The sequence below is a fragment of the Bombyx mori genome, chromosome 26 (assembly GCF_030269925.1).
Source record: "Bombyx mori chromosome 26, ASM3026992v2".
Taxonomy (NCBI): Eukaryota; Metazoa; Arthropoda; class Insecta; order Lepidoptera; family Bombycidae; genus Bombyx; species Bombyx mori.
This window is the reverse complement of record NC_085132.1, coordinates 7246848-7271370: the sequence shown is the minus strand read 5'-3', so window position 1 is coordinate 7271370 and position 24523 is coordinate 7246848. Positions and strand designations below refer to the sequence as shown.

General features: G+C 36.7%; 1 protein-coding gene across 4 annotated transcripts; it reads left to right on the top strand.

The window, feature by feature from the left end:
- Nucleotides 1-1247: 1247 nt before the first annotated feature.
- On the top strand, nt 1248-24414 carry LOC101745507 (ubiquitin thioesterase trabid). Of its 4 annotated transcripts, XM_062676337.1 has the most exons (19): nt 1248-1510; nt 1604-1659; nt 1740-1989; nt 6044-6130; nt 6599-6692; nt 7046-7140; nt 8144-8255; nt 8857-8973; nt 9645-9792; nt 10288-10373; nt 11740-11853; nt 12275-12403; nt 12828-12969; nt 13563-13698; nt 14643-14751; nt 15676-15808; nt 16908-17001; nt 17741-17889; nt 18807-24414. In XM_062676337.1, the coding sequence occupies exons 3-19, from the start codon at nt 1858-1860 to the stop codon at nt 18889-18891; spliced, it is 1962 nt and encodes a 653-aa protein (XP_062532321.1). In that variant the 5' UTR covers nt 1248-1510; nt 1604-1659; nt 1740-1857; the 3' UTR covers nt 18892-24414. The 4 variants fall into 4 exon arrangements, with proteins under 4 accessions (XP_062532321.1, XP_012547106.1, XP_012547108.1 ...); XM_012691652.4 differs by lacking the exon at nt 1604-1659 and having other exon boundaries at nt 1249-1510; XM_012691654.4 differs by lacking the exon at nt 1604-1659 and having other exon boundaries at nt 1253-1403.
- The last annotated feature ends 109 nt before the right edge of the window (nt 24415-24523 follow it).

Sequence of the window (24523 nt, the reverse complement as noted above, 5' to 3'; positions counted from 1 at the left end):
CGGCAGAAATAGGCAGGGTGGTGCTACCTGGCTTACTGAATTTGGCCCTCTTTTTTTTATTTTCGCATTTTTTTTTAATTATTTGTTCGTCGTTTGCTCGTTAATGTTCGAATGTAAAAATTGTTTGTTCTTCTTTTATTTATTTATAATTAATTAAACAAATGATCACCCTTAAGTTGCCCCTCTTACTAGATATTTTTATTTTTATCGCTCAGATTAATTAATTTTGATCAATTTAGTAGCGTTTTGTTAACAAGTGCGTTTATACTGTCTAATTATTTCTTAGGTAGATCAAAAAAATATTGAAAACTTCAGCAAACCTCGACAATACTTGAACAAAAAAAGTCAGAGAAGACGGCCAATTAATCTTTAAAGTACGATTAGCGCGGTTTTAATAAATTCAGTTATTTTTAATGATATTAACAAGCATTTATAGAAAATATCTTTCTAACATATTTTTTTACCATTTGCACCATCTTATCATTCCTCGATTATTCTAACACCGGTCACTCACATGCGCACGAATACGCAAACCCACAAGTGTAGGACGACATTTGCGAATGATTATGCAAAGTTTTCGCTGCATTCGTGGTTTTCCAAGCTGTGTCGGTTTTTTAACAGACATCAAAGCGCGCGAACCTCGAACCTTCGCGTAGTCTCCCACACATTCGCTTGCCCAGTTGCGCCGACGATTGCGAAGGTAACGGACGTATACTATACGCCATTTTCATAGTTCGTGACGTCTACTGTGTAGCGTATCTTCATCAAAAGAAATCCCATAAAAACAGCATGGCTGTTAATGATGTCTGGGAAAGAATTAAAAACTCTTTTCCTCTTCAATGTTCTATTGACGAATTAAAAAGGAGGAGAAATTCGTGAGACATTCGTAAACAAGTGTAGGAGGAAGCGCAAACGGGTTCGCAAATTGAGTATGCGAACCCATTTGCAAAGCCGCTAGATTTGCGAATGAATGTTTGACGGCCCTTCACATGCGCACAAACATTCGTACAATGTACGAATATTTGCGCGCATGTCAGTGGCCGGCATTACACTCTGAATTTATAGTGAAACTTTTTCTATTCCATCCTCCATAGTGCAGGGAACGGTAGCTCCGAACATTATGAAGTCTGTGACATTATGGAATCTGTGACATTAAATTGGTGGTCTCGTTTTTTCATTGGCTTAACCATTTCAACAAAACATTTAGGATGCCATGTTATTGGTCAAAATAAAACTATACCTTTATACTATTTTACTATTGGCACATTATAATCGGCATCTTTTGATAAATATTTCGCCAATTAAATGATAACATTTTAGTGGCACAGAACATTTTTTTGACAATTATCGAATGACAACATTTGACATGACCAAAATTTGTCAAAATACCGTGCAACTTGACTGTAATTCCATTAACAAATTTGTTTTTCCTGTCTTCCCCGTATTTGTTTCGTCCCAAGTTAACTAAACAAACTGTGGAGTAGTCCGATCGATCTGATCGTTTCTTACCGTGAGTGCGTTGATATGCTTGGATAGACTTGACCTTATGGCATCTCTCACGATGTTTTGTGTTGTGTAACGACGCCAAAATCTTGCATTGCAGCTTGCCAAGAGTCCTATCTTCAACCTTGCGCACTATATAAAACAGAAACGTTAGATGTATGGGCATCCCTATTTGTCAACTGATTGAATTCCTAAGGTGAAATTTTCTCACAGTGAAGACGTTTCGCCTGTTTCAGGTCACACAAGGCGACGCAGCAAAGAGCACCTGTTCAAATATTGAAGTATTTTATATGATGAAAGCTTTATAGTCCATGTAGGAACGACTCTTGCTCTAAATGTTCTAATTGGTGTACAATGAGTGAAGAGGCGAAGAATGATGCGTCAAGAAAGAGTGCATCACAGTCTGTGGGGATTGATTGTGCTTCAGGCCCAGGGGCTGAGGCGATCACACAGGATGCCGCCACTACCATTTCCCAAATTGGACAGGTAAGAAAATTATCCAATTTTTTGATTAGTTTATTTAAGCTTAATTCCACTAAAATCAAATACATTATAATCATAATTAGAAAATGGAAAGAATTTAATGTGGTAGTGCAAAGTAGTCGAATTGCAGCAAATGTGTGAGCGATGCCATTTGTTTATTTCAGTTGTCTATTATCAAAGGTGGCAATCTGTGCATTTGGACAAAAAAATGTTATTGATATGTCAATACAGATTGATTTGAATATAATCGTCTCCTTCAAAGAATACGGTTCAAAACCTGCATTAAATAAAGGTTAATACTTAACCTGCTATTTATCTAAGATGTCATTCAGAAGAGCTTTGTGACTGCCAATGGAATACAAAGTCAATAATTCGTTTTTCTGATTTACCAATAATTGTCCAAAAGTCACATTGCCGGCTTCGATAATAGTCGACTCATTTATGTTATTTAAAGAAGTGCTATGTGAGTATTACACTAAACCACTAGATCCTGGAGGCATTTGAATTCTGGCTAAGTTGTATTGCTTGAAATGAGTACACTGTGTATTTATATCCTTTAGGCCACAACAATTTCAGTTTAGTTTTACAATTGGAATTAAACATAAATTTACAGATTATCAGCAATAATAAATAGGTCTTAAACTTAAAAATTAAAACATAAAATACTTTTTGCTAATTATTGAAATTTCTGTTGTAGCAATGTAAAATTCATCAATACAATAACGGTCACAGAATCTGTACTTCCATACTAATATTTTAATGTGATAATTGTAATTAGAAATGCTTTAACAAAACTGACTTCAAATAAAAAAAGATATTTCAAAACAAATTCATATACGCTAAAAACAATAATCATGGAAATCAGTTGGTGTGATATTGAGTTATTCATCTATTTGTCGCGCACATACCTAATGCAAAATTAAGATTTATATGGTTTTCTCATGGATACCACTATCACTAGACTAAATTAAAATGGGACCACATGGGAAGCATCAGCTTTGTAATTAAAAAGAATCATCAAAATCGATTCACCCAGTAAAAAGTTATGAGCTTACAAACAAAAAAAATCATACAGTGGAATTGAGAACCTCCTCCTTTTTGCGCAGTCGGTTAAATGATTTTTTCCATCTTTCATGTCAAAACGAAGCAACAGATTGACAAGATGTTTCTTAAAGTTTTAGGTCAGGACATAGGCCAACTTACTCTACTTTTATACTTTGCATTTTGTACTGAAAAAATATCATCTTGATGGGAAACTATATTCTTATCTTTTGCAAAATTACCTGATGCTTTCTAAAAATTAATTCATGCTTTAATTGATCACACGACCGAAGTCATGGGTAACATCTAATATAGAATAAATAAAAGTTTTGATTTCTAATTCTTAATGACAAAAATGAATTAGAATTATTTAGAGCCATGAAATAATTTCATACATTTTATCATTGGTTTCTAGTATTAATAAGTCACCTGGAATAAATATGTAAAAACATCACTAGTTAGTAAAGCGGGAGATGGATTCCTTTGAACAAGTTTTTTTTTTCTAAACAGTAATGCATTGTAGTTTGAAATCGTTGAACAGTTGTTCCAAATAGAATAGGTCTGATTACATTTAGCATTGGCGCTGATGTCTCTGAGCTCCAGAGCCAGTACCAAACAAAAAATAGTATATGACAGTATTTACTATTACATAATGTTGTTATCATATGGAGGCTCACTAGTATTATAATATTTTTTGCATAAAGGCAACAAACAGCCAAAATACAATTTTCCATTGATATTCACACTTAAAATTCTTTACAGTTTGAGACATTCACTAAAGTAGTTACTTATTCTTGGCTATTTGCTCACATACAGATTGTAAATGTAATCAGTGTGAAGTATTTTGAAAACTTATGAATGGTGAAAACCAATTAATCAAACTATTGGAAAAAACCAAATATTGGGAACTCTTTGCCCTGCATCCTCCTTAGATGAGCTGTTCTCAACCTTTCTTACTTAAATTAACATACGCTTTACAAATTTGCAACACCCTTACTTGAACTGAAAATTTTAATACGAAGTGAAAGTAAGTATAGGAGATTTTTTTAAGATATATTTATTAAAAATGTAGCTGTACAATTAAAATATGTAATACATGTGTACTATAAATCTATAAATATTTACCCATTTTGAACCCTCCGAGATGCAATTCTACCGTTTTCCCAGACTCACTTGTGATAAACATATTATATTTGTAAATTTTGGTAGTTGAGAACAGCTGATACAACATATAGTAGGTGGGGACAATTGTTCAATTTGTCATGTTTACATGGAAACTTGCAGATATGTATGTTTTTTTTTGTTTCTGCCCGCAATACCTTTACTGACATACCTTGTGTTTCACTTATTTCAGTTAGTATTTTCAATCCAATGAGGTTTTTTGTTTAATTTCCAAGTTTTTTTATTAAATACATTTTAGTTATTTGAGTATAAATAAAATTTGTTCTTTATTCTATATTATAAATTATGTAATTATTGTTCTTCCTCATTCATTGTAATCCATCAAAAGGTTTAGACTGTACTGTGCCAAAAATTTACATGTTTACCTACCCTGGATAAACATTACAACCCCATTGGCGATTTGGTGAAAAAAAAGACGTGTGGCACTCGGGGAATGCCGCGGTAAAGCTATTGCAAAGTATTTTTTATCAACTTATGCAATTACAATTAGACAATAATAATTTAAAATAAAAAAAATTATAAAAATAAGACCACGCAATATTTATAAACAATAACAAAAGCAAAATATTAACTGTCCCCTTCACACTCATAAGCTAGACCGCGTGAGAGAGAGATGGGCAGACTTTTCATGATGCTCATGCAGTGCGACGTCACGCCGCGCGCTTATTCACAAACACTACACCAGCGCAACGTGTGAATGTGTTGAACGCGAGCTACATAGTAGGGCGTAGTGGGGGTGTCAGGTTATTTTCGTTACGGAATTTTTTGATTCAGTCGCCGCGCTCAAGGCCCGCGATAGAAGCTATGCAATAGCTTAAAAAGTCTTATTAACATAACAATGAAAACAGTGAGTGGGAATCTGATAGGTACCTATTGCAATCAGTATGCTTATTTATAAAATTTACATAAAACACATAACAATCTAATTGTGAATTCATTATACATATAACATAGTCTTTAAATAAGTAATTTAAATTAGTAAATAATTATTTCTGAAGCAATAAAATTATAAAGCTGTGTAATATGTTACATTAGACTGATATCTTTCCGGTGTTGCTTTCACTTACTCAAACTCATGAATCGTTCATTATGGTCATCAGAGGCAGGGGAATCTATGGTATAGTTAACCGGTCGAAGTCGACAACAGTTGAGGGGGTTCCTATATTCCTAGATTTCCTTGAAGTGATTATGGCAGACCACACCTACGGCAGCGTCGTGGCCTCGTTGCTAAATTGGGTATAACAACTTGTCCGTCATAGTCATTGCGAGCGATGTTTGATTTCTGAAAGAACATCTTGCAGAAGGGCAGCGGGGCAGACAGAAATATATTTTTTGTTCGCTTTAAACGTTCGCCGTCGAGTGGGGTTAGAAATGATTAATGCCTTTTTTTTTATTGCTTAGATGGGTGGACGAGCTCACAGCCCACCTGGTGTTAAGTGGTTACTGGAGCCCATAGACATCTACAATGTAAATGCGCCACCCACCTTGAGATATAAGTTCTAAGGTCTCAGTATAGTTACAACGGCTATCCCACCCTTCAAACCGAAACGCACTACTATTTCACGGCAGAAATAGGCGGGGTGGTGGTACCTACCCGTGCGGACTCACGAGAGGTCCTACCACCAGTGATAAATAATTGATGCCTAATTTAAGACATCCTTAAACGGTTCGGGTTTCCTCATGTACAAGATTGGGGATCAGTTTGGGACACCCAAGGAGCTTACGTGTAAGTGCTTTGCGTGCTCACACAAATGTAATTATTGAAATACTGCGTTTTTAGCGTACCAGAATTTATAGTAAGAACCTGTAGTGATATAGGTATGTTGTATTTCAGATGACAACAAGTTCAGCGCCACCGTGCGAGAATTCGAAATGGAGCTGTGAGATGTGTACTTACGAAAATTTTCCTCTCTCACGAAAGGTATCGCATTCCATTTGTGTTCTATTGTTTTTGGTTACTACTTTAAAAGTTGTAGACTAAACATCTAAGTTACATTTAATTTTAAATTACGATTTTTTGTATCAATAGTTCTGTCTTTAGTTCCTTTAGTCTCTCTCAATTCGCGGAGCAGATAAATGATTATTACGATTTGTAGTTTCAGCAGTTTATTAGTAGTAGATTATAGAATTGGCAGTGTTGTTGCTCATTATTTATAATATTAAATTAACTGTTGCTCTAAAATGAAAATTCTGTTTTTAAAATATCTTTTAAATTTACCGTAACTACATAAGTAATCATTCATCATTGCCCTCAATGCAGAATACATTGCCCTCAATCAATGCCCTCAATGTATTCTGCATTGAGGGCATTGATTAATAATTTGCTTAAGATAAAATTTCATCGAACAATCTCGAACGTGTCACGGTACATTCAGTACGTATGTTTCAGTGTACAATGTGTAGATCACCGAAGCCACTACTGGGCGAAGACATATTCAGATTACAGGACGGCGCCAGCGCTCTTCCATCACAGGAAACGTGTGGTAAACACTCCCCTTTCTCCTCGACCAGATTTGAATGAAATAATAATAATGTGTGTGATGATTTCATTCATCCGTAATCATAACAGTATACCGGTTTTATTTTCATTCAAATTTCAGAATTAATTTAGTTATATCTAATCTGTCAAATCAAAATGAGATTTAATAATTTTTTGGAAAAAAAGAATTAAAAGTAAAGCTTTATTTTGCGTTCCTTATTTATTTAATGTACTAAACGATTATGTAATTTTGAAAAAAAAAGCTATCTAATAATAATTAGATTTTGTTTCGAATTTCACTGTTTCGCGAATCATAGTTCAAAATTTATAAAAATAATGAGCTTTTTATCTGCACAGGAGCGGAAGCCGTAGCAGATAGACTGAAACCCCTCAGGATATCATCGCCTCAAGGTCACACTAGTGCCTCTACTCTTGTTAAATGGTCATGTCCTGTAAGTTGCTAATAAGCTATTTATTCAATTGAAACTAGTCGTTTCATTCACGCTATTGGTTCATTCAGTCCATATTCGTTCAGTTTTTAATGATGGCAATTTAATGTAGTAAAAATATTAATATATTTCATATTTTCACATAATCTAGAACCAACAAATCTATTTTGTGTTTCAAATATTAATTGTATATTATGAGCGCTGCAGTTTGCCAATCATTAGTGAAAAAAAAAGGTCTTTTTTAGTTTCATCAATTATCGCATATGGCGGGAGTCTGCATGGTGCTCGTCTCATTTTATTTAGTCGATAATTCTGCAACCCTTACTCGATACTAAAACATAATATCAGTCCGCTGAGGCTGAGGCTGGTACCCACCACTATCCTATCGATTTCTGCGGAGAAGCAGTAATTTGTCCAGCAAATGTTGACGGGACTATAATTCTATGAAATCCTACCTCATGTCTCGAGTAGAACTGCGGCATTCACATTACCTATTGACTCGGTAACTACCAAGTGGGCTGTGGGTTGGTCCAGGTTGGTACAACGAAAATAATTGAATTGAAAAATATATACATATCGCTTGAACATTGCAATTGTCGACTTATGCTGACCGAAACAATAATTTAAACGAAGGTCGATAAACATGAGTCTCATTATAAATGCATTTAATGATATGCATCCGTATCAGGAATGATGCGTAGAGAGGAAATGCATGTGACTAGGAGATGTAGGGAAATGACAGTGCAAGGTAGAAAGGGGAAGAGTTTGACCGAAGAAACTATGGATGGAGTGTGTGAATAACGATATGAGAGAGAGAGGAGTGAGTGTTGAGCTGACGGCTGATAGAAGAGAAGGGAAGAGAAAAATTTGTTGTGCCTACCCCACCTAGTGGGATAAGGTGGAGAAAAAGAAGATCAGAAACCCGGCTCTCTGCTATACGAACTGCCCTTAGTGCAAATTGTTTTTATGCAATTAATTTGTTAAATATAAATTATTGTAATTCCAGACGTGCACGTACGAGAATTGGCCGAAGTCGATAAAGTGTGCGATGTGCGGCTACGGCAACCCTAATCCGGCCCACTCGCCCCCGTGCGACCCCAGGCTCCCGAGACCCCCAGGTAACACGCAACCATAGACACAGCCCATTCTATTGTATCATCGATAGCGTAAAAGTTAACTCAAATTTGTATGGAGTTGGAACAGTGCCTCTTGTGGCAAACGTATTGAAGTTACACACTGCTAAGCACACTGTACCTTTTTACTTGCCCAAAGCACGTCATTACGGATCCTCCCGATCCATTAACGGTGCTTTTAGGTATCACAAGCACCGGTCACCGTCCTTATCGAACCCGTCGCTTGCGACGAAGGGCTCGACGAGCGAATTGACCCACAGACACAGCCCACTGAGTTTCTCAGTGGGTCGCGTTTCCGATCCGGTTGTAGATGCTGCGAAGCACTGCCCTTGCTAGGGCCAGTGTTAGCAACACACCCGGTTTGACCGGGGAAATGCAATGTATTTCATTCTTCTCAATACAAAATTCACCATAGGCCATTTAACGGTTCGGTCGGTCAAAGTTACTAGTATCCCTACTAATTTAATTGATTAATTAATTTATTGCTTAGATGGATGAAATGAGTTGATCGACCACCAGGTGGTAAACGATTACCCGGGCCCATAGACATCAACAACCACGTATTTAGATGTAATATAATTCACAGGTGTAAACGAAATATGTAACAATCAAACCGCGTCTCTGCACGACGTAGACGGCAGCACGAGGAGATCGAAGCGGCGCGCCAGCAACATCGACTGGATATGGCTGCAGGCCTGTCTCGGTATGTTAATTAAATTAATTGAAGACATGACTGAATGAAGAGGTTAAGTACGATTTTTTTAGTTTTTGAGTTTTTACATTGAACGAAGGTGCCTAGAAACAATATTAGACATTAAAACTTTCTTACCGGTGGTAGGACCTCTTGTGAGTCCGCGCGGGTAGGTACTACCACCCGTCTGTTTCTGTCGTGAAGCAGTAATGCGTTTCGGTTTGAAGGATGGGGCAGCCGTTGTAACTATACTGAGACCTTAGAACTTATATCTCAAGGTGGATGGCGGCATTCACGTTGTCTATGGGCTCCGCCAAAAAATTTAAAATGAGGTGGACCGTGAGTTTGTCCACCCACCTAAGCAATAAATTAAAAAAAAAGGTGGGTAGTGGCTTTGCCTATATAACATTTGACCTGTGAGCTCCTTCAGATGTGTCCCTTTTTTATCCTACGTTTTACGTTGCTAACACGAACCCTATAAAGAGCAGTGCTTCACAGAATCTACCTCCGGATCGGAAACGCGACCCACTGAGAAGATCCGGCGAGAAACTCAGTGGGCTGCGTCTGTGGGTTAATTTACTCGTCGAGCCCTTCGTCGCAAGCGACGGGTTCGACGAGGACGACGACCGGGTCAGTGTTCCCTAACGTCAACAAATAACTGATACAAAATTTTCTATTTCCAGGCGTAGTGGAAGGTGAATCTCGAAGGGTCGAGACATATCTGTCGAGTGGAGGCGATCCGGCCCGGGCCCTCACTCACGCCGAAGTTCAACTTCTCAATCGAGCTTCCGCCTTCGACGCTGGATACACGCTCGTACACTTAGCGATCAGGCACGTGCGGTTTGTTATACACGTTTCTTGGTCCCCATGCGAAATTGAACCTTACAGTACTTATATTTAGACTCTTATTCTCTTGATGATATTTAAGGAGTCTATGTCCAATGTGTTAGTATAACGTACCTCTAATGTGCCTTTGTTGTTCGCTTCGGACTTATAGAAACAGTCGTAAATGACCAAGTACGGTGTATATAATTAATAAATATTTGTGACAAAATATGGTTGAACAATGACAGTGTTATGTCAATAATGTCTGTATTCGTACGCTCACATGATAAACTAGACAAATCCCAAGAGAAAGTATAGTTAACACGAACAAAAGTGCGGACGTAAACTAGTAAGTAATAAAAAAAGGTTGTGTTTAAAAAAAAAACGTAAATAATACAATATGGTCAATGTATCGTTGTCCCGGGAAACCTTGCCTAGATCTATCCTATCTCGACTTCCACCCTTCGAACCGGATTGCCTTACCTACGCTTTTTTTTTCAGATTTCAAAGACAAGAAATTTTATCAACATTACTGTCACGGATATCGGGCGGCGGACCCGGACTGAAACGATCTCCCTCTTATATAGGTACGTTGTATTGTTCTGTTGTAATACTTCTTGGAACCGTTTTAGTATTTACACTAATACTATATTGGATTTTTTTTCCTACCTAATCTGATAGCCTTGAGAGGCTATTTCTGCGGAACCTTAACTAGTAGGTGAGTTCACGGGGCTCAAACCTGACGACGTTGCTAACACGAACCCTAGGAAGAGCCGTGCTTCGCAGAATCTACCACCGGATCGGTTAGCGACCCACTGAGAAGATCCGGCGAGGAACTCAGTGGGCTGTGTCTGTGGGTTAATTTACGATGACCGGTGCTTGAGGTACCTAAAAGCACCGTTAGTGGATCGGGAGGATCCGAGATGACGTGTTTGGGGCGACGTCGACTGCTTTCCATTCTTTCCGCAGGATCGGGAATGACTATATAGTAAGACTAGCGACCCGCCCTCGCTTCGCTTCGGAAACATTAAAACACACATGAAACCAAAAAATAAAATAAAAAATAAAATAAAAAAAAGTAGCATATGTTCATCAGGGACAATGTCGGCTTCTAATGGGAAAAGAATTTTTCAAATCGGTCCAGTAGTTTCGGAGCCTATTCGAAACAAACAAACAAACAAATCTTTCCTCTTTATAATATTAGTATAGATACTAGAGATACTATCTAATATCTCTCGTCACCAAGTAGCTCGAATCTCCCAATTACGAAAAGTATTTTTTAAACGTTTTCGCGTGGCTGTTTCTTACCGTTAGATCGACCATTATAATTTCAAGGTTAATTCAATCAACCAATCATTTTTAGATCAATTTATTTGGGAAACCGTATACTATAGAATGCATATACTTGTATGCGCATAGCAGAGAGCTTTATTAGAGGGTGCAGGGTGCGGGCGCAGCGGTGTTAGGAGGCGCTGGTCTTGGCACTGTCAATGAACCTGTCACATTTGTACCTAGCCCATTGTGGTTGTGTGCTTACTAGAGGGCGCTAGTGTAATGACGTCACACCTATTTCTGCCGTGAAGCAGTAATGCGTTTCGGTTTGAAGGGCGGGGCAGCCATTGTACTGTAAAAACTGAGATCTTGCAACTCATGTCTTAAAGTGGGTGGCGGCATTTACGTTGTAGATGTCTATGGGTTCCGGTAACAATTTAACACCAGGTGGGCTGTGAGCTCGTCCTCCCATCTAAGCAATAAAAAAAAGTGGTGGAGAGTTTTGTGGAGAGACGCCTAGTTCTTTCAGGATTGATGCGTTTGTCCGATGTACCGTCCAGGGAATCCGCAGCATTTTTCAAAAAGCAATAATGGGCTAGAGCCGCCTTTAATGCGCACGTTTGACGCAATAAATTTAATCAAAGCTCTAGTATGTATCTGATCTTGTGTCCTTTGTTCCAGCGCCGGACCTGGCGTCAGCGATACGTCGGCACATAGCGGGGTGCTTAAGGCAGAAAAAAGGAAATTTTCCATGTCGATACATCAACGAGTTCTGTACCTTCTCGTTGCCTGCTGGTAAGCCCGCCTACCTGTATTTTGTATAAGAAAATTTCGGATGTCGAAATCAAAAACACGATAAAAAAAATTGTATTCAACATAAATGAAAGGACATACTTGTAGAACGTCAAAAAGAACTACCGCCAATTCACAAAAAGTAGCCTCCGTCGTGAGAAGAAATGGCAAGAAACTCAGCGGGCATGTCTTTTTTTAAATATTAGATTTTTTTTAATATTCATCTAATCTAAATTAATAAATAATAATAAATCGAAATTAAAACGAAAAAAAATGTTACATTCATGTTGACCGTAAATTTAAATATACCCACAAAAATTACACAATTGAAAAACCATTATATTAAATCTCAAAGATGTCATTTATAAGTCAAGTCAATTATATACTAATTAAAAAACACCTTAAAATATTTACAATTTCTCAGATATCGAAGAGTTACCGGCTGCGATACAAGAGCAGCTATTCTCCGAGTTACTGGACAGAGAAGCACAACAGACTTTAGAAGCGGATCCTCCACTCATAAACTGGAGCTTGGAGTTCACCGTTAACCTTGGTGAGCATCACTGTAATACTTTTGTGTTAATATGGACACATAAATTCATTCTCATTCATTCGAATGTCTATAAAGACACAATTAATGCAGATTCTAATTTCGACCTGAGAACCTCATACTTTAAATTGAGATGCAGAATTGGTTCACGAAATAAATGTCATTCAGTACATGATATGGAAATTATGGTTTGGTAGGAATATAAATAATATTATTGCGCTATTACAACATACTAATACTACCGATGCTAGAAGCAGTATGTAGTGTGAATAGAGTGTAATGAATCGCTGAATTCTCATCTCTGAGAATAATCAATGCTTGAGTTTATTCTGTTTTGACGGTATAAATCAGGGGACGCCTGTATAGTACCGCCCGCGGACGACAGATGGCGCCACGTGTTATGTGTGTGTGTGTTGTTATCGTCCAGGGTCCCGGCTGTACGCCCTCTGGAACCGCTCGGCCGGCGACTGCCTGCCCGACGCCGTGTGCCAGGCCGCCTACGGGGTGTTCGACAGGAACAACGCGCTCCGGACCGCGCTGGCGGACTCGCTGCACCAAGCCCACAGGAGGTGAGCTTTATTTGTATAACCATAACGTTCATATACGTATGGCAATTCATAGCTGCTTGTGACTAATTACTACAACTATATATCGACGCTTGAAAGGCAAACGTAACTAAGCGACAATAGCTGCTTCGTACATAAATGACAGGCAATGACCATATTCGATGCGCAAAAAAAATATATTTATAGGTCTATTCAAATCATTTCTATCATACAGCTAGATTCGTTAAAATAGATTTTTTTCGGGTATTTCAACTTTAAATTAGTCTACTGTAAAGTTCACGCATTGTCGCTTAGTCACGTTTGCCTTTCAAGCGTCGATATGTGTGTTTTTTTTTTAACAATCGAACACATGGCTTAAGACGTCCTACCACCAGTAATTACGCAAATTATAATTTTGCGGGTTTGATTTTTATTACACGATGTTATTCCTTCGCCGTGGAAGTCAATCGTGAACATTTGTCAAGTACGTATTTCATTAGGAAAATCGGTACCCGGCTGCGGGATTCGAACACCGGTGCATCGCTCAACACGAATCCACCGGACGTCTTATCCTTTAGGCCACGACGACTTCACAAGATCGTATTGTCTATTTTCAGTTTCTACGAGCGTTGGCAGGCGTGGGAGCGAATGCAGGCGTCGCTGTTACATTACGCGCCCGAGGAGGGGCAGCTGAGGGCGGAGTGGAGCAGGATATTAGCGTCCGCCGCCCGACCCGGCACGCCGCTGCACCAGGTGAACTCCCTTGTGTGACGCATGTAACAATAAAATTTGATGTCTTGCTCATCAACAGTCGTTTAATCCAGTCATTATATGGGGTTGACCCCGGAAATTCGACATACCCACCCAGTATATAAACACATGAGAACTTGTATGTTGGCATCCTAAAACTATTCTCAAAATTCGCATTAAAATGATAACTACTACATTTAATTTCATCCCAGTTGATTAATGTCTCAAATTAATCATCTTCATTTAATTTCACTCCATTTTATCATTTTTCATAAAATTAAGAATATAAATTAAAATAAGACATGACCTAAAGGTCTTAGTTACCAGGTCATAAAATCCTATAAAAATAAATCCTTCACTAAGCGATTAATCACACACTAATGATGACTAGTGTTGGAAATTGCGAACTGTTGCATACAAAGCCGCCGAAGTTTAATTTACCACTTAATTTCATCACATCAAGAGACACCCTAGATGGAGATCACTACATAGTATAAAACAAAGTCGCTTTCTCTGTCCCTATATCCCTATGTATGCTTAAATCTTTAAAACTACGCAACGGATTTTGATGTTTTTTTTTTTAATAGATAGAGTGATTGAAGAGGAAGGTTTATATAAGCGTTAAGCGAGGGCGGGTCAAAAATCAATTGCTGTTCGTTAGTCTCGCTAAAACTCGAGAACGGCTGGACCGATTTGGCTTATTTTGGTCTTGAATTATTTGTGGAAGTCCAGAGAACGTTTAAAATGTAGTTGAATATGAAAATGCTCGGAATTAAATAAAAATAACAATTTTGTTTTTCCTTTGATGTGTCCCCCGTCGGACGGATTCCTTTTGTTTGTTTTATGTTTATTGTATACAAAACTAGGTCTTTTATTTATCGATTGAGGCACTACGAAGTCTGCCGGGTCAGCTAGTTGTTAAATAAAAAAAAATCGTATTCGTTTAGATCCATGTGTTCGTCCTCGCGCACGTGATGCGTCGTCCGATCATCGTGTACGGGGTCAACGTTGTGAATTCCTTCCGGGGGGAGGCCTTAGGATTTGCACGGTTTCAAGGTACAGTTGAAAATGTTTCTTAATGTTAATGCTGTAAGGTCGAGTAACGAGTATTGATTTTTTAAATTTTTCATATTGAACGTTGTGTAATTGCCATTTGTTGCTTTTGTTTTTTGAAATTTAAATCCATGTCAAAATTATGAAGGTCAAGATACCATGACAAAAATATCCAAATCAATAGTTACTTGCTTAAGCGATTTTTTTGTTTAATGTAAGACTCGATTTTTGGTTTTGATGACAAGATTTCAGCACTACCGAATTTAGTGAATAATTTGACACGGCCGTATATACAACTTATAAGTTGTCTTGTGAGTCCGCACGGGTAGGTGGGTAGGTGGTACCCACCCTGCCTATTTCTGCCGTACTGAAAAAAACTAAGACTTCGAACTTGTGTCTCGGGGTGAGTGGCGGCTTATAGTGCTTATACCCTGGTCATGTCGTCCAGAGGTAACCATTGGTCACCACCAGGTGGGATGTGAGCTCGTCCACCCATCTAAGCAATAAAATAAATCATATTTTAGAAATGACTTTTGTCTTCATTATTTTATTTTGTTGAATGTCCATATTTTTTTTGCCGTAAGACAGAAAGGTAACGTTCTAATAAAATGAATACTAATGTTTCACACATTGTCATGTAGTATTGACTATATAATAATATGTAGAGAGCGTATTATTTCATAAATGCCTACGAAATTATTTCTCTTAACTATTAACGAATATTAGTAATGACATCAAATTAATAATAATAATTAAAATTTAGTCATATTTGAAACGGATTTATTAAGGAGCAGTTGTAATAGGTATAAGAGCTGAAAGAAGGTAGCGGTCTCGCTGTCCGGGTTCGTCTTAAATCGGAGCAATCAACTGGTTCCATTAACCAGCAAATATTTACTATACTATTAACCAGCAAATATATGATTCCAGGTATATACTTACCGCTACTGTGGGACCCCCAGTTTTGTTCTAAATCGCCTTTATGCCTCGGATACACTCGCGGACATTTCTCCGCGCTAGTGCCCATAGAGCCTTATTCGCATAGGCATACGTATATTTGTCGGTGAGTTTCATTCTATATATATAACAATAAATGTTATTTGAAAGGACGTCTCGATTGAGGCAATAAATGCTATTAATTGAAGCTGTGATCGCATTTCGTTTCGTATGCACTTTTCTCTATACAAGGGCGTAACCAGGATTTGCGAATTAAAAAGGTATAATCACTATGGAAAGTTTAAAAAAAATAACTTCATTGTTCTCGCATGTTGACTAAAAATGAATCATATTTTAATGCATCAAAATATAAAATAACCTAATTGCATTTTTAATTTATTTTTTATACCATAAATCGTATAATCTGGTAACACTGAAATTGTTTAAGTTACTACCCTCGTTAGTACCGACTACGTTCATGTTTTATTATATTTTTCTAATCAAAAAAACTACAATTTGACAATAATATTAGGTACTCGACTTTCTTTAGTTTTATCAGTTATTAATTTAAATAAAACTTAAAGTAATAATTTTGTTATTTCAAAATATTTGTTGTATATGAGTCGACTATTATCAAAGCCGGCAATCTGACTTTTGGACAATGATTGGTAAATCAGAAAAACGAATTATTGACTTTGTATTCCATTGGCAGTCACAAAACTCTTCGGAACGACATCTTAGATAAATAACAGGTTAACTATTAACCTTTATTTAATGCAGGTTTTGAACCGTATTCTTTGAAGGAGACGATTATATTCAAATCAATCTGTATTGAAATATCAATAATTTTTTTTTGTCCAAATGCACAGATTGCCACCTTTGATAATAGACCACTCATATGACAAAAAGTTGACGCAATCAGCTCAAAAAAAAAACAATTAAGTGATCGTAGTTAATTATCTTTGAAAGAAATTTAGAACCACAGCTAACAGCTGTCGTGAGAGTAACGTTTTAATATGTTATATGTTTATGTGCTTAATTACTGTTATCCTGACAAGTTGGAGACTAGAAACTTCATATTATACATACATTATATTATTATGTGCAGTGAAGTCGTCTGCCTATCCATCTTTTTGATCTTAAAATTTGACTAAGCGCATCCAAAACATTACAAGTGATTACAAGTAATGATCGTTTTTAAAAAAAAAGTTTAATTTCTATTTCAGGGAACAACAAGATGACAATGAAGATATGATATACCTGCCGCTAACGGATTCAGAAGGGAAATTATTGCCTGTACATTTTCTGACTTGCGATGAGGTATGGGTGTTATAAATTACGGATAGACTAATAAAACTGTTTATTACAGAATTTTTCTCGAAAACGTATAATAAGTTTCATAGAAATATTACATGTTTCAAAGATTTCTAATTAAATCTAAAAATCTATATATTTCTTATTGCTTAGATTAGTGGACGAGCTCACAGCCCACCTGGTGTGTTATTGAGATATAAGTTCTAAAGTCTCAGTATAGTTACAACAATTGCCCCACCCTTCAAACCGAAACGCTTCACGGCAGAAATAGGCAGGGTGGTGGTACCTACCCGCGCGGACACACAAGAGGTCCTACCTCCAGTAGCAAGATGATTGGATGATTTCTAAAACAAAGAACGCTACTACTAGATCAGATTAGATATATAAATAGATTGATTAAAGTACACCGTCCTCGTCGAACCCGTCGCTTGCGACGAAGGGCTTGACGCGCGAATTAACCCTCAGACACAGCCCACTGAGTTTCTCGTCGGATCTTCTCAGTGGGTCGCGTTTCCGATCCGGTGGTAGATTCTACGGAGCACCGCTCTTGCTAGGGCCAGTTGCTAAGGCTAGCAACAATCCTGTTTGAGCCCTGTGAGCTCAACCTACACAAGTTAGGGTGAAGTTGAAATAGCCTCTCAAGGCTATCAGCATACGTAAATAATAAAAAATTGATTTTTTTTTTTCAAAAAAACAATTTTTACTGCTAATCATATATACAGGGTGTTGTATTGTTGTTGTGTAGATGTCGGAAGCGGAGAGCGTGGTCCGTCGCTGGGTGGTGTGGCGCGAGACGTCGGGCGGGCTGGCGGCGGCGCGGAGGCCCTCGCTGGCGCCCTCGCTGCTGCAGGCACAGATGCTGGAGGAGTGGCTCAACCACTACCGCAGGCTCGCGTGCGTGCCACTTCTACTCGATCTAAACCTCTGTAACGTTACCGCCTAAAGGATAAGACGTCCGGTGCATTCGTGTTGAGCGATGCACCGGTGTTCGAACCCCGCAGGCGGGTACGAATTTGTGTCTAACGAAATACGTACTTAAGAAATGTTCATGATTGACTTCCACGGGGAAGGAATAATTTATAATTACTGGTGGTAGGACCTCTTGTGAGTTCGCGCGGGTAGGTACCACCGCCCTGCAATTTCTGCCGTGAAGCAGTAATGCGTTTCGGTTTGAAACTGAAGTTCAAATTAAAGGGCGGGGCAGCCGTTGTAACTATACTTGAGTCCTTAGGACTTGTTTCTCGAGGTGAATTGAACATTTAAATTGTAGATGTCTATGGGCTCCAGTAACCTCTCAATACCAGGTGGTCTGTGAGGTCATCCACCCATCTAAGCAATTTCCTTGAAGGCGACTTCACTTGATTGTTATTGGCTAGCGTTGTTCATAGACATTAATAACGTCGGGACACAGACATAGCGCCACGGACACATTTAGTTCCGGACATACAGTGATAATTTTTTCTTATCAATTAAAGATACCATATGAATGGCTAAATGCATCCGTCGATAATGCCATTGACTGTGCGAATTCCCCCATAGACACAGCCCACTGAGTTTCTCGCCGGATCTTCTCAGTGAGTCGCGTTTCCAATCCGGTGGTAAATTCTGCGAAGCACGGCTCCGGCTAGGGTTCGTGTTAGCAACGTCGTCAGGTTTGAGCCCCGTGAGCTCACCTACTAGTTAAGGTTACGTAAGGGTAAGGGAAAATAAAGTGCGAATTATGTCCAAGACTCAATCCAGTTGTCAGTTTGGATGTACCAATGACACTGTTAATAGCATAAAAATAAAATAGAAAACCATACGTTTTACAGACAACAAACGAGAGGTCCATTTCCACCGCGACTCCAAGCCGCGGCAGCGGAATACTCAAGCGATCCCGATACAGATGAAGAATGATATAAACACTCGCTAACAATACACCAAAATAAACACTACACGGTAATTAATATACACCGTCAAACACACAACGTTGATAAGCTTAAAATTAGGAAGGATTTAAAAAAAAAAAACTTGGCAACACCACGAAGCGCTCGGTGTTGCCAATGAACAAAATTCTAAATTAATAATTGTGCTCAATAACTAAGCAGCTTATGATTTTTCACTATAACGATTCCGATTCTATTAATTAATATGAATAGAAAATGCGCTTGTTTAAAAATAATAAAGTACAAAATGTAATTGTCACGCAATATTACACTCTCGTACATTGTGTATGAGTATTAATTACATTAGACAATAAAGTTTTAATGCCCTCTGAGTTCTCACCAAATGTCGCTGATCATGATCAATCTAAGAACTGTTTTATCAATGAACAGCCAAAGTAGTAGTATATTGATAGTTACATCAAAATGAATTATAGTAGTTAAATAATAATAATAATATTTTACAAATAGCGTAGTATTGTGAATTTACAATATTACATAGCTTCGCGTAGTGGGAGTTCGTTTTTTTTTTGGCTTTACTAAAGAATCGACATGCAGTTAAACAATTGATGCTCTTTTCAACATAAAACACACTTAAACAATTAATTTTCAATACACGAAATGCCTTATTTTTTTATTCTTAAAAGTTCAATTAATTTTACGTACATTCCAAATCAAAATCACGTTATTTCAAAATTTAATACACCTATTCTGATTTATTTACTAGAGACGCGAATAGTTGAAGTGTGAATTGTAAAGCCAAAATCAAAGGAAATAGTGCTCTTATAAAAAACTGATAAACGAAAATACGTGTCTAGGGACGACAGATAAATTAGTAAACATATTTTTATATATATATAAATAAATAAAAAAGAAAGATAAATGGCAGTGAGAGGTTGCTTTAGTGACGTCATCTATAGGTTTTGTATGGCAGTTGAGATATTCGTTTTGAAGGGATTGCATTCATACAATTTGAAGGTTATAGTTGTCGAAGTGACTATATTTAGTTTTATAACACGAATGCGTGATCGAATAATGGCCCGCCTTACTGTTGATCGAATAGTTTTACCTGATCTAATATCGATAAATAATCGATACGAATCTCCATTCATATCTAGCAGTCGTGACTTATCAGATATCGCAGCATCAGAAAAATGAACTCTGATTGCTTATAAAGAAATCTATACTAATATTATAAAGAGGAAAGATTCGTTTGTTTGTTTGTATTGAATAGACTCCGAAACTACTGAACCGATTAGAAAAATTCTTTCACTATTTGGAAGCTACACTATTCCCGAGTGACATAGGCTATAATCTTTTTTGAAACAAATTAGGGGTACTTACTAAAACTCAAATAATGTAACCCGAGGTGTAAAAAAAATACCTAGAATATTCTTTACATCGCGTGTCCTGCGAAAACTATTCATGATAGAATAAAATAATGTACTACGGCTTTGTAGAACACATTATTATTTACAAAAAGTGTCGCAACAGCATATGTCTAACTATTATACGTATGCCGCAAATGAGTTTTCTTTTATTAAAAAAAATAAAACAACGTCAAATATCGTTGAAATTTTTGTTAAAAACCCGAACGGAGCCGGAGCGGGCCGCTAGTAGTGGAATAAAGACATTTCCGAACATACACACATATTCTCTGAAATTTATTAGATTTCCCTTTCAGTGGTTTGTTGTTATCTTAAAACCTAACTAACTTTAACTAAATTCAGTAAACATTTTCTATTACACGAACGACATACCGTCTGAGACATTGATACTTTTTAGTTTAAAGTTTTGATTTAAACAACCACATGATAATCTTCACCTCTGTGCCCACATACAATACCTCTAGATATGAGTGGAGATGATTCATGTAATAATAACTTTACTTAGTGTTGCTAGTGTTAAAAAAACCCATGAAATCTAAAAAGTTTTGGTGAATCCGATTAGTAATTAAAAAAAAGCAATAATTATATTTCGAAATGTATAAAAAATTAGTATGAATAAAAAAACATAAGTGTAAAGGCTGAATTATTGTTGCTTCGTGTAGATTTTTGATTTGCTGTAGATCGTACTATTGAATTGTTATTTTGGGGTTTATTTTATTTTTGGGTGTGAATTTTATTTGAAAGTCGCTAATGTTCGATTGTGACAAAATTATTATTGTGTAAAAAGGCTGCGCTGATTCATAGCTGGCAGGCGTTCGGATTTTTTAAATTGTACAATGAATGAGGCTAAAGTATATTTATTTTTATATTGAATGTTCAATACATTAATTGTAAAATCAATGTGTAAATTATAAATCAAAATTATGTAGATATTGTTATTAAAAAAAATGTGTGCGTGTACTAGTGTACACACGTAAGAAGTGAAACTTGTTTATGGCCTTATTTTTCGAAAAATGATCTACATGCAACTTTCTAGAAATTGGTTAAATAAAGTTAAATTAGATAAAGTTTAAACAAAAGGATTTTATTATCATAGACATGAATACAAATAATACAATTATTTCACTTTACCTTTTTGCTACTAAGATTATTACAGCATTTCATTAATTGTAATAGAATTATTACTATCATTGTCATTGTCATTATATATTTTTGTAATTAATGGCTTATGGTAACTGAAATATGAAATATATGGTTTACATTCCACGAAATTTAGTGACCGAGTAAAAACTCAATCAATTGTAGTGCCAGATCTTGTTGTTGACGTTTGAGGACTGTTTTTCATGGATAAATTCAATTTATCTTTCAGAAATTCAACTAGCTTCAAAGAATTTTCCGATGCAAAATTTACATTAAAATCTCCACTTAAAATCATCGGTATTTTATAATTATTGTTACCGAGTAAAGAGGCACCTTCACTTGTGTACGGCAACAATGAATGGTGAAGAAAAAGATGGCGCGTAACGGAAAAATGTGACGCGTAACCGAAAAATGTGACGGTAAATTTTTTTCCAACGCCGATAAAGAAGTTTCACTTCAAATATATTTTCGGAGTTGAAAAAAAAATTAATTGAACGGTCATGAAGGTTAGTTATGAATCAGCACTTAAATACAAAAAAAAAATATTTTTTTCCTTTGGTTGTAAAATAGAAAAGTATAATTTTTCAAATTAATTGTTTTATTAAATTAAGATGTATTATAGAATATGATTATGCTATTAATATGTTTAGCGTGGTTTTTTTTTAGTTTTGACTTTAATTCTGATAGGAAGCCGTTTGTGATTGTATCATCATTCGAATTTTCAAAAGATTACATTAACGCGAAAACAAATCACTTTAGAATATAAAAAATCAATATAATTCTGGCACTTCGTAATATAACGGAAAGTAATTGCTGTATCTATCCAAAAGTACGTATTCGACGAACATTCTAGCAAACCAAACGGATTTGAAAAACACAAGCACTTTTAGTTAGTTAGATCGCTCAGTAATAACAATGTTTTTTTTATTACCTAGAGCAGCGGTCGGGGAACCGGGGTAAATTACCCCAAATGAGGTAAAATGAAAATTTGGGGGGTAAATATGAAACTTGTGAGTAAAAAGTATATGTTGAAGTGAAATTTCTTTAGAATCGTTGTGATTTCAAACTCGATGAAACGAAATGAAACGAAACGAAAAATTTTTTTTTTTTTTTTCAAAATTATCTTGTGTGCTATAATATGAATGATGCTAAAAAGAAGCGATTTCGTTATTTTTTGTTCTTCGCCATGGGGTAATATCAACTTACACAAAAATATTTTGGGGTAATAATTTAAAAAGTTCCCCGACCGCTGACCTAGAGGGATGGACAAGCTCCCTACCTGCCTGCCGCATAAAGAACACTTGACCACATAGATACCGGAAATCTACCTTGAGACATGACTTTAAAGTCTAGAACAATCTAACCAAAGAGTAAACAGTTTTCTCATATCTGATGAATGGTGGCATCATAATTGCCATGGACATATACAGGGTGTTTAGAAAGTAAAGTTTCCAGAACCGAAACTGGAATATTCGGAAATATACTTATTTAAATAGGAATGGAAAACATTAGTTTAACGAAGTCAAGCATCTCCGTATGCTTTAGTATGTTCATTTATTCTTAAATCTCGATACAACATTAAGGCAAAACTGTAAACAAATATTCCCGAAAAATACAGCTGATATTAATATATTCTAGTCATATTGACGTTGCAATTTTTATTTTCTAATGTTGTTCTGCCAGGTATAACTGATACTGCCTTCTTCGTTTTCGGGAAGTTCTAATTCACCCTCTTTAAAGGGTGTCCTCTAATTCGCCCCCTCTTTCACATGTGTTAGAAGATGCCTTAATGTATCGAAGCTATCAGTATAACCTTGGGATCATGGTTTAAAGTTGCACATCTAGAGGCCTGTGCCAAAAGGGGTCAGAATTGCGGGCCAAACTCTCAAATTGTATTTACTTTTATTAAAACAATGCTCTAAAATAAATACTCGATGTGTTTTAGTAATGTTAGATGATGCGTTCTGGTAAAGATAAGTTGTCACTGCTGTTGGCGCGTACATTATTGCTCTTCTTCTTTCTTCTTCGTCGCTTTCTTCATTGCTGAAGGTCGTGTCCCTGAAACTTGACCGTTGCCTGTCTCGTGAGCTGTTTCCATCTCGTCCGGTCCTCAGCTGCTCGAATTGCGGTTGCGACTGGCAACCCAGTTAGAGCGGTTACTTGATCACACCAACGGCTAGGTACCTAATCGGCCGCGGGGTCTCTTTCCTTCTACTTTGCCCGTCACAATCACTTTGTCCAAGTTATCTGACTGTCTATATTATTAATAATCTTATTACTACTTATCCATGAATGTCAGTTTTATAGTTTCAGGAACAAGTAAATGTTTTTTTGTTAATTTTACGTGTAATTGGACTGTTTGTCATATTTGGGAATACGTTTATCGTTTGGCTAAATACAGCAATACTGTCGATCGAATACGTTGTACGGCTTATAGCCAAAAAAAACCGTCAAGTAACAGCAACGAAAAAAAATAGACACGGCCCTTCTAAATTTTAATGCTAGAGTATTGTGATCGGTGAAGCGCAAGACAAGACGTTCATTAAAAAGGGTCGTTCAAAAATAAACTTTCTGTGAAAACAAATACGCGCTATTGTAAATATTTATGCCGCCGCCTTACTCTCATTAGTATTTAGCTGTTAACCAATGGTGCAATACGGAATATAGAAATTTTGCTTTAGAGGAAAAGGAATAACTCGCTTGGGAGTGAATGGTATGTTTGCTTCGTTCGATTCAGTAATGCAAACTGGAAGGAATGAAATTTTGAGGGCAACAATAAATGAACTATTGATCTTATAGGTTATATTTTACTTTTTCTTTCAACAAGTTGTAAATATGTTCACCGGGTACGTTCGATTCGAACGTGATTAAAAGCGCATCCGTTAATTTCATTGTGAACTCATTTGATTGAAATTGTTTCTGTACCTTACTAATTTTAATCAATAAAGCACTTATTTTATGAAAATGTTCTTTATTTGTTTTATTCCTAGATTTCGACTGAAATCATAGATTTAAAGATGCGGCCTGTGCGACGATAAGTGGCAACATTTATAGTACCTAGCTACTTGGTCTTGGTGA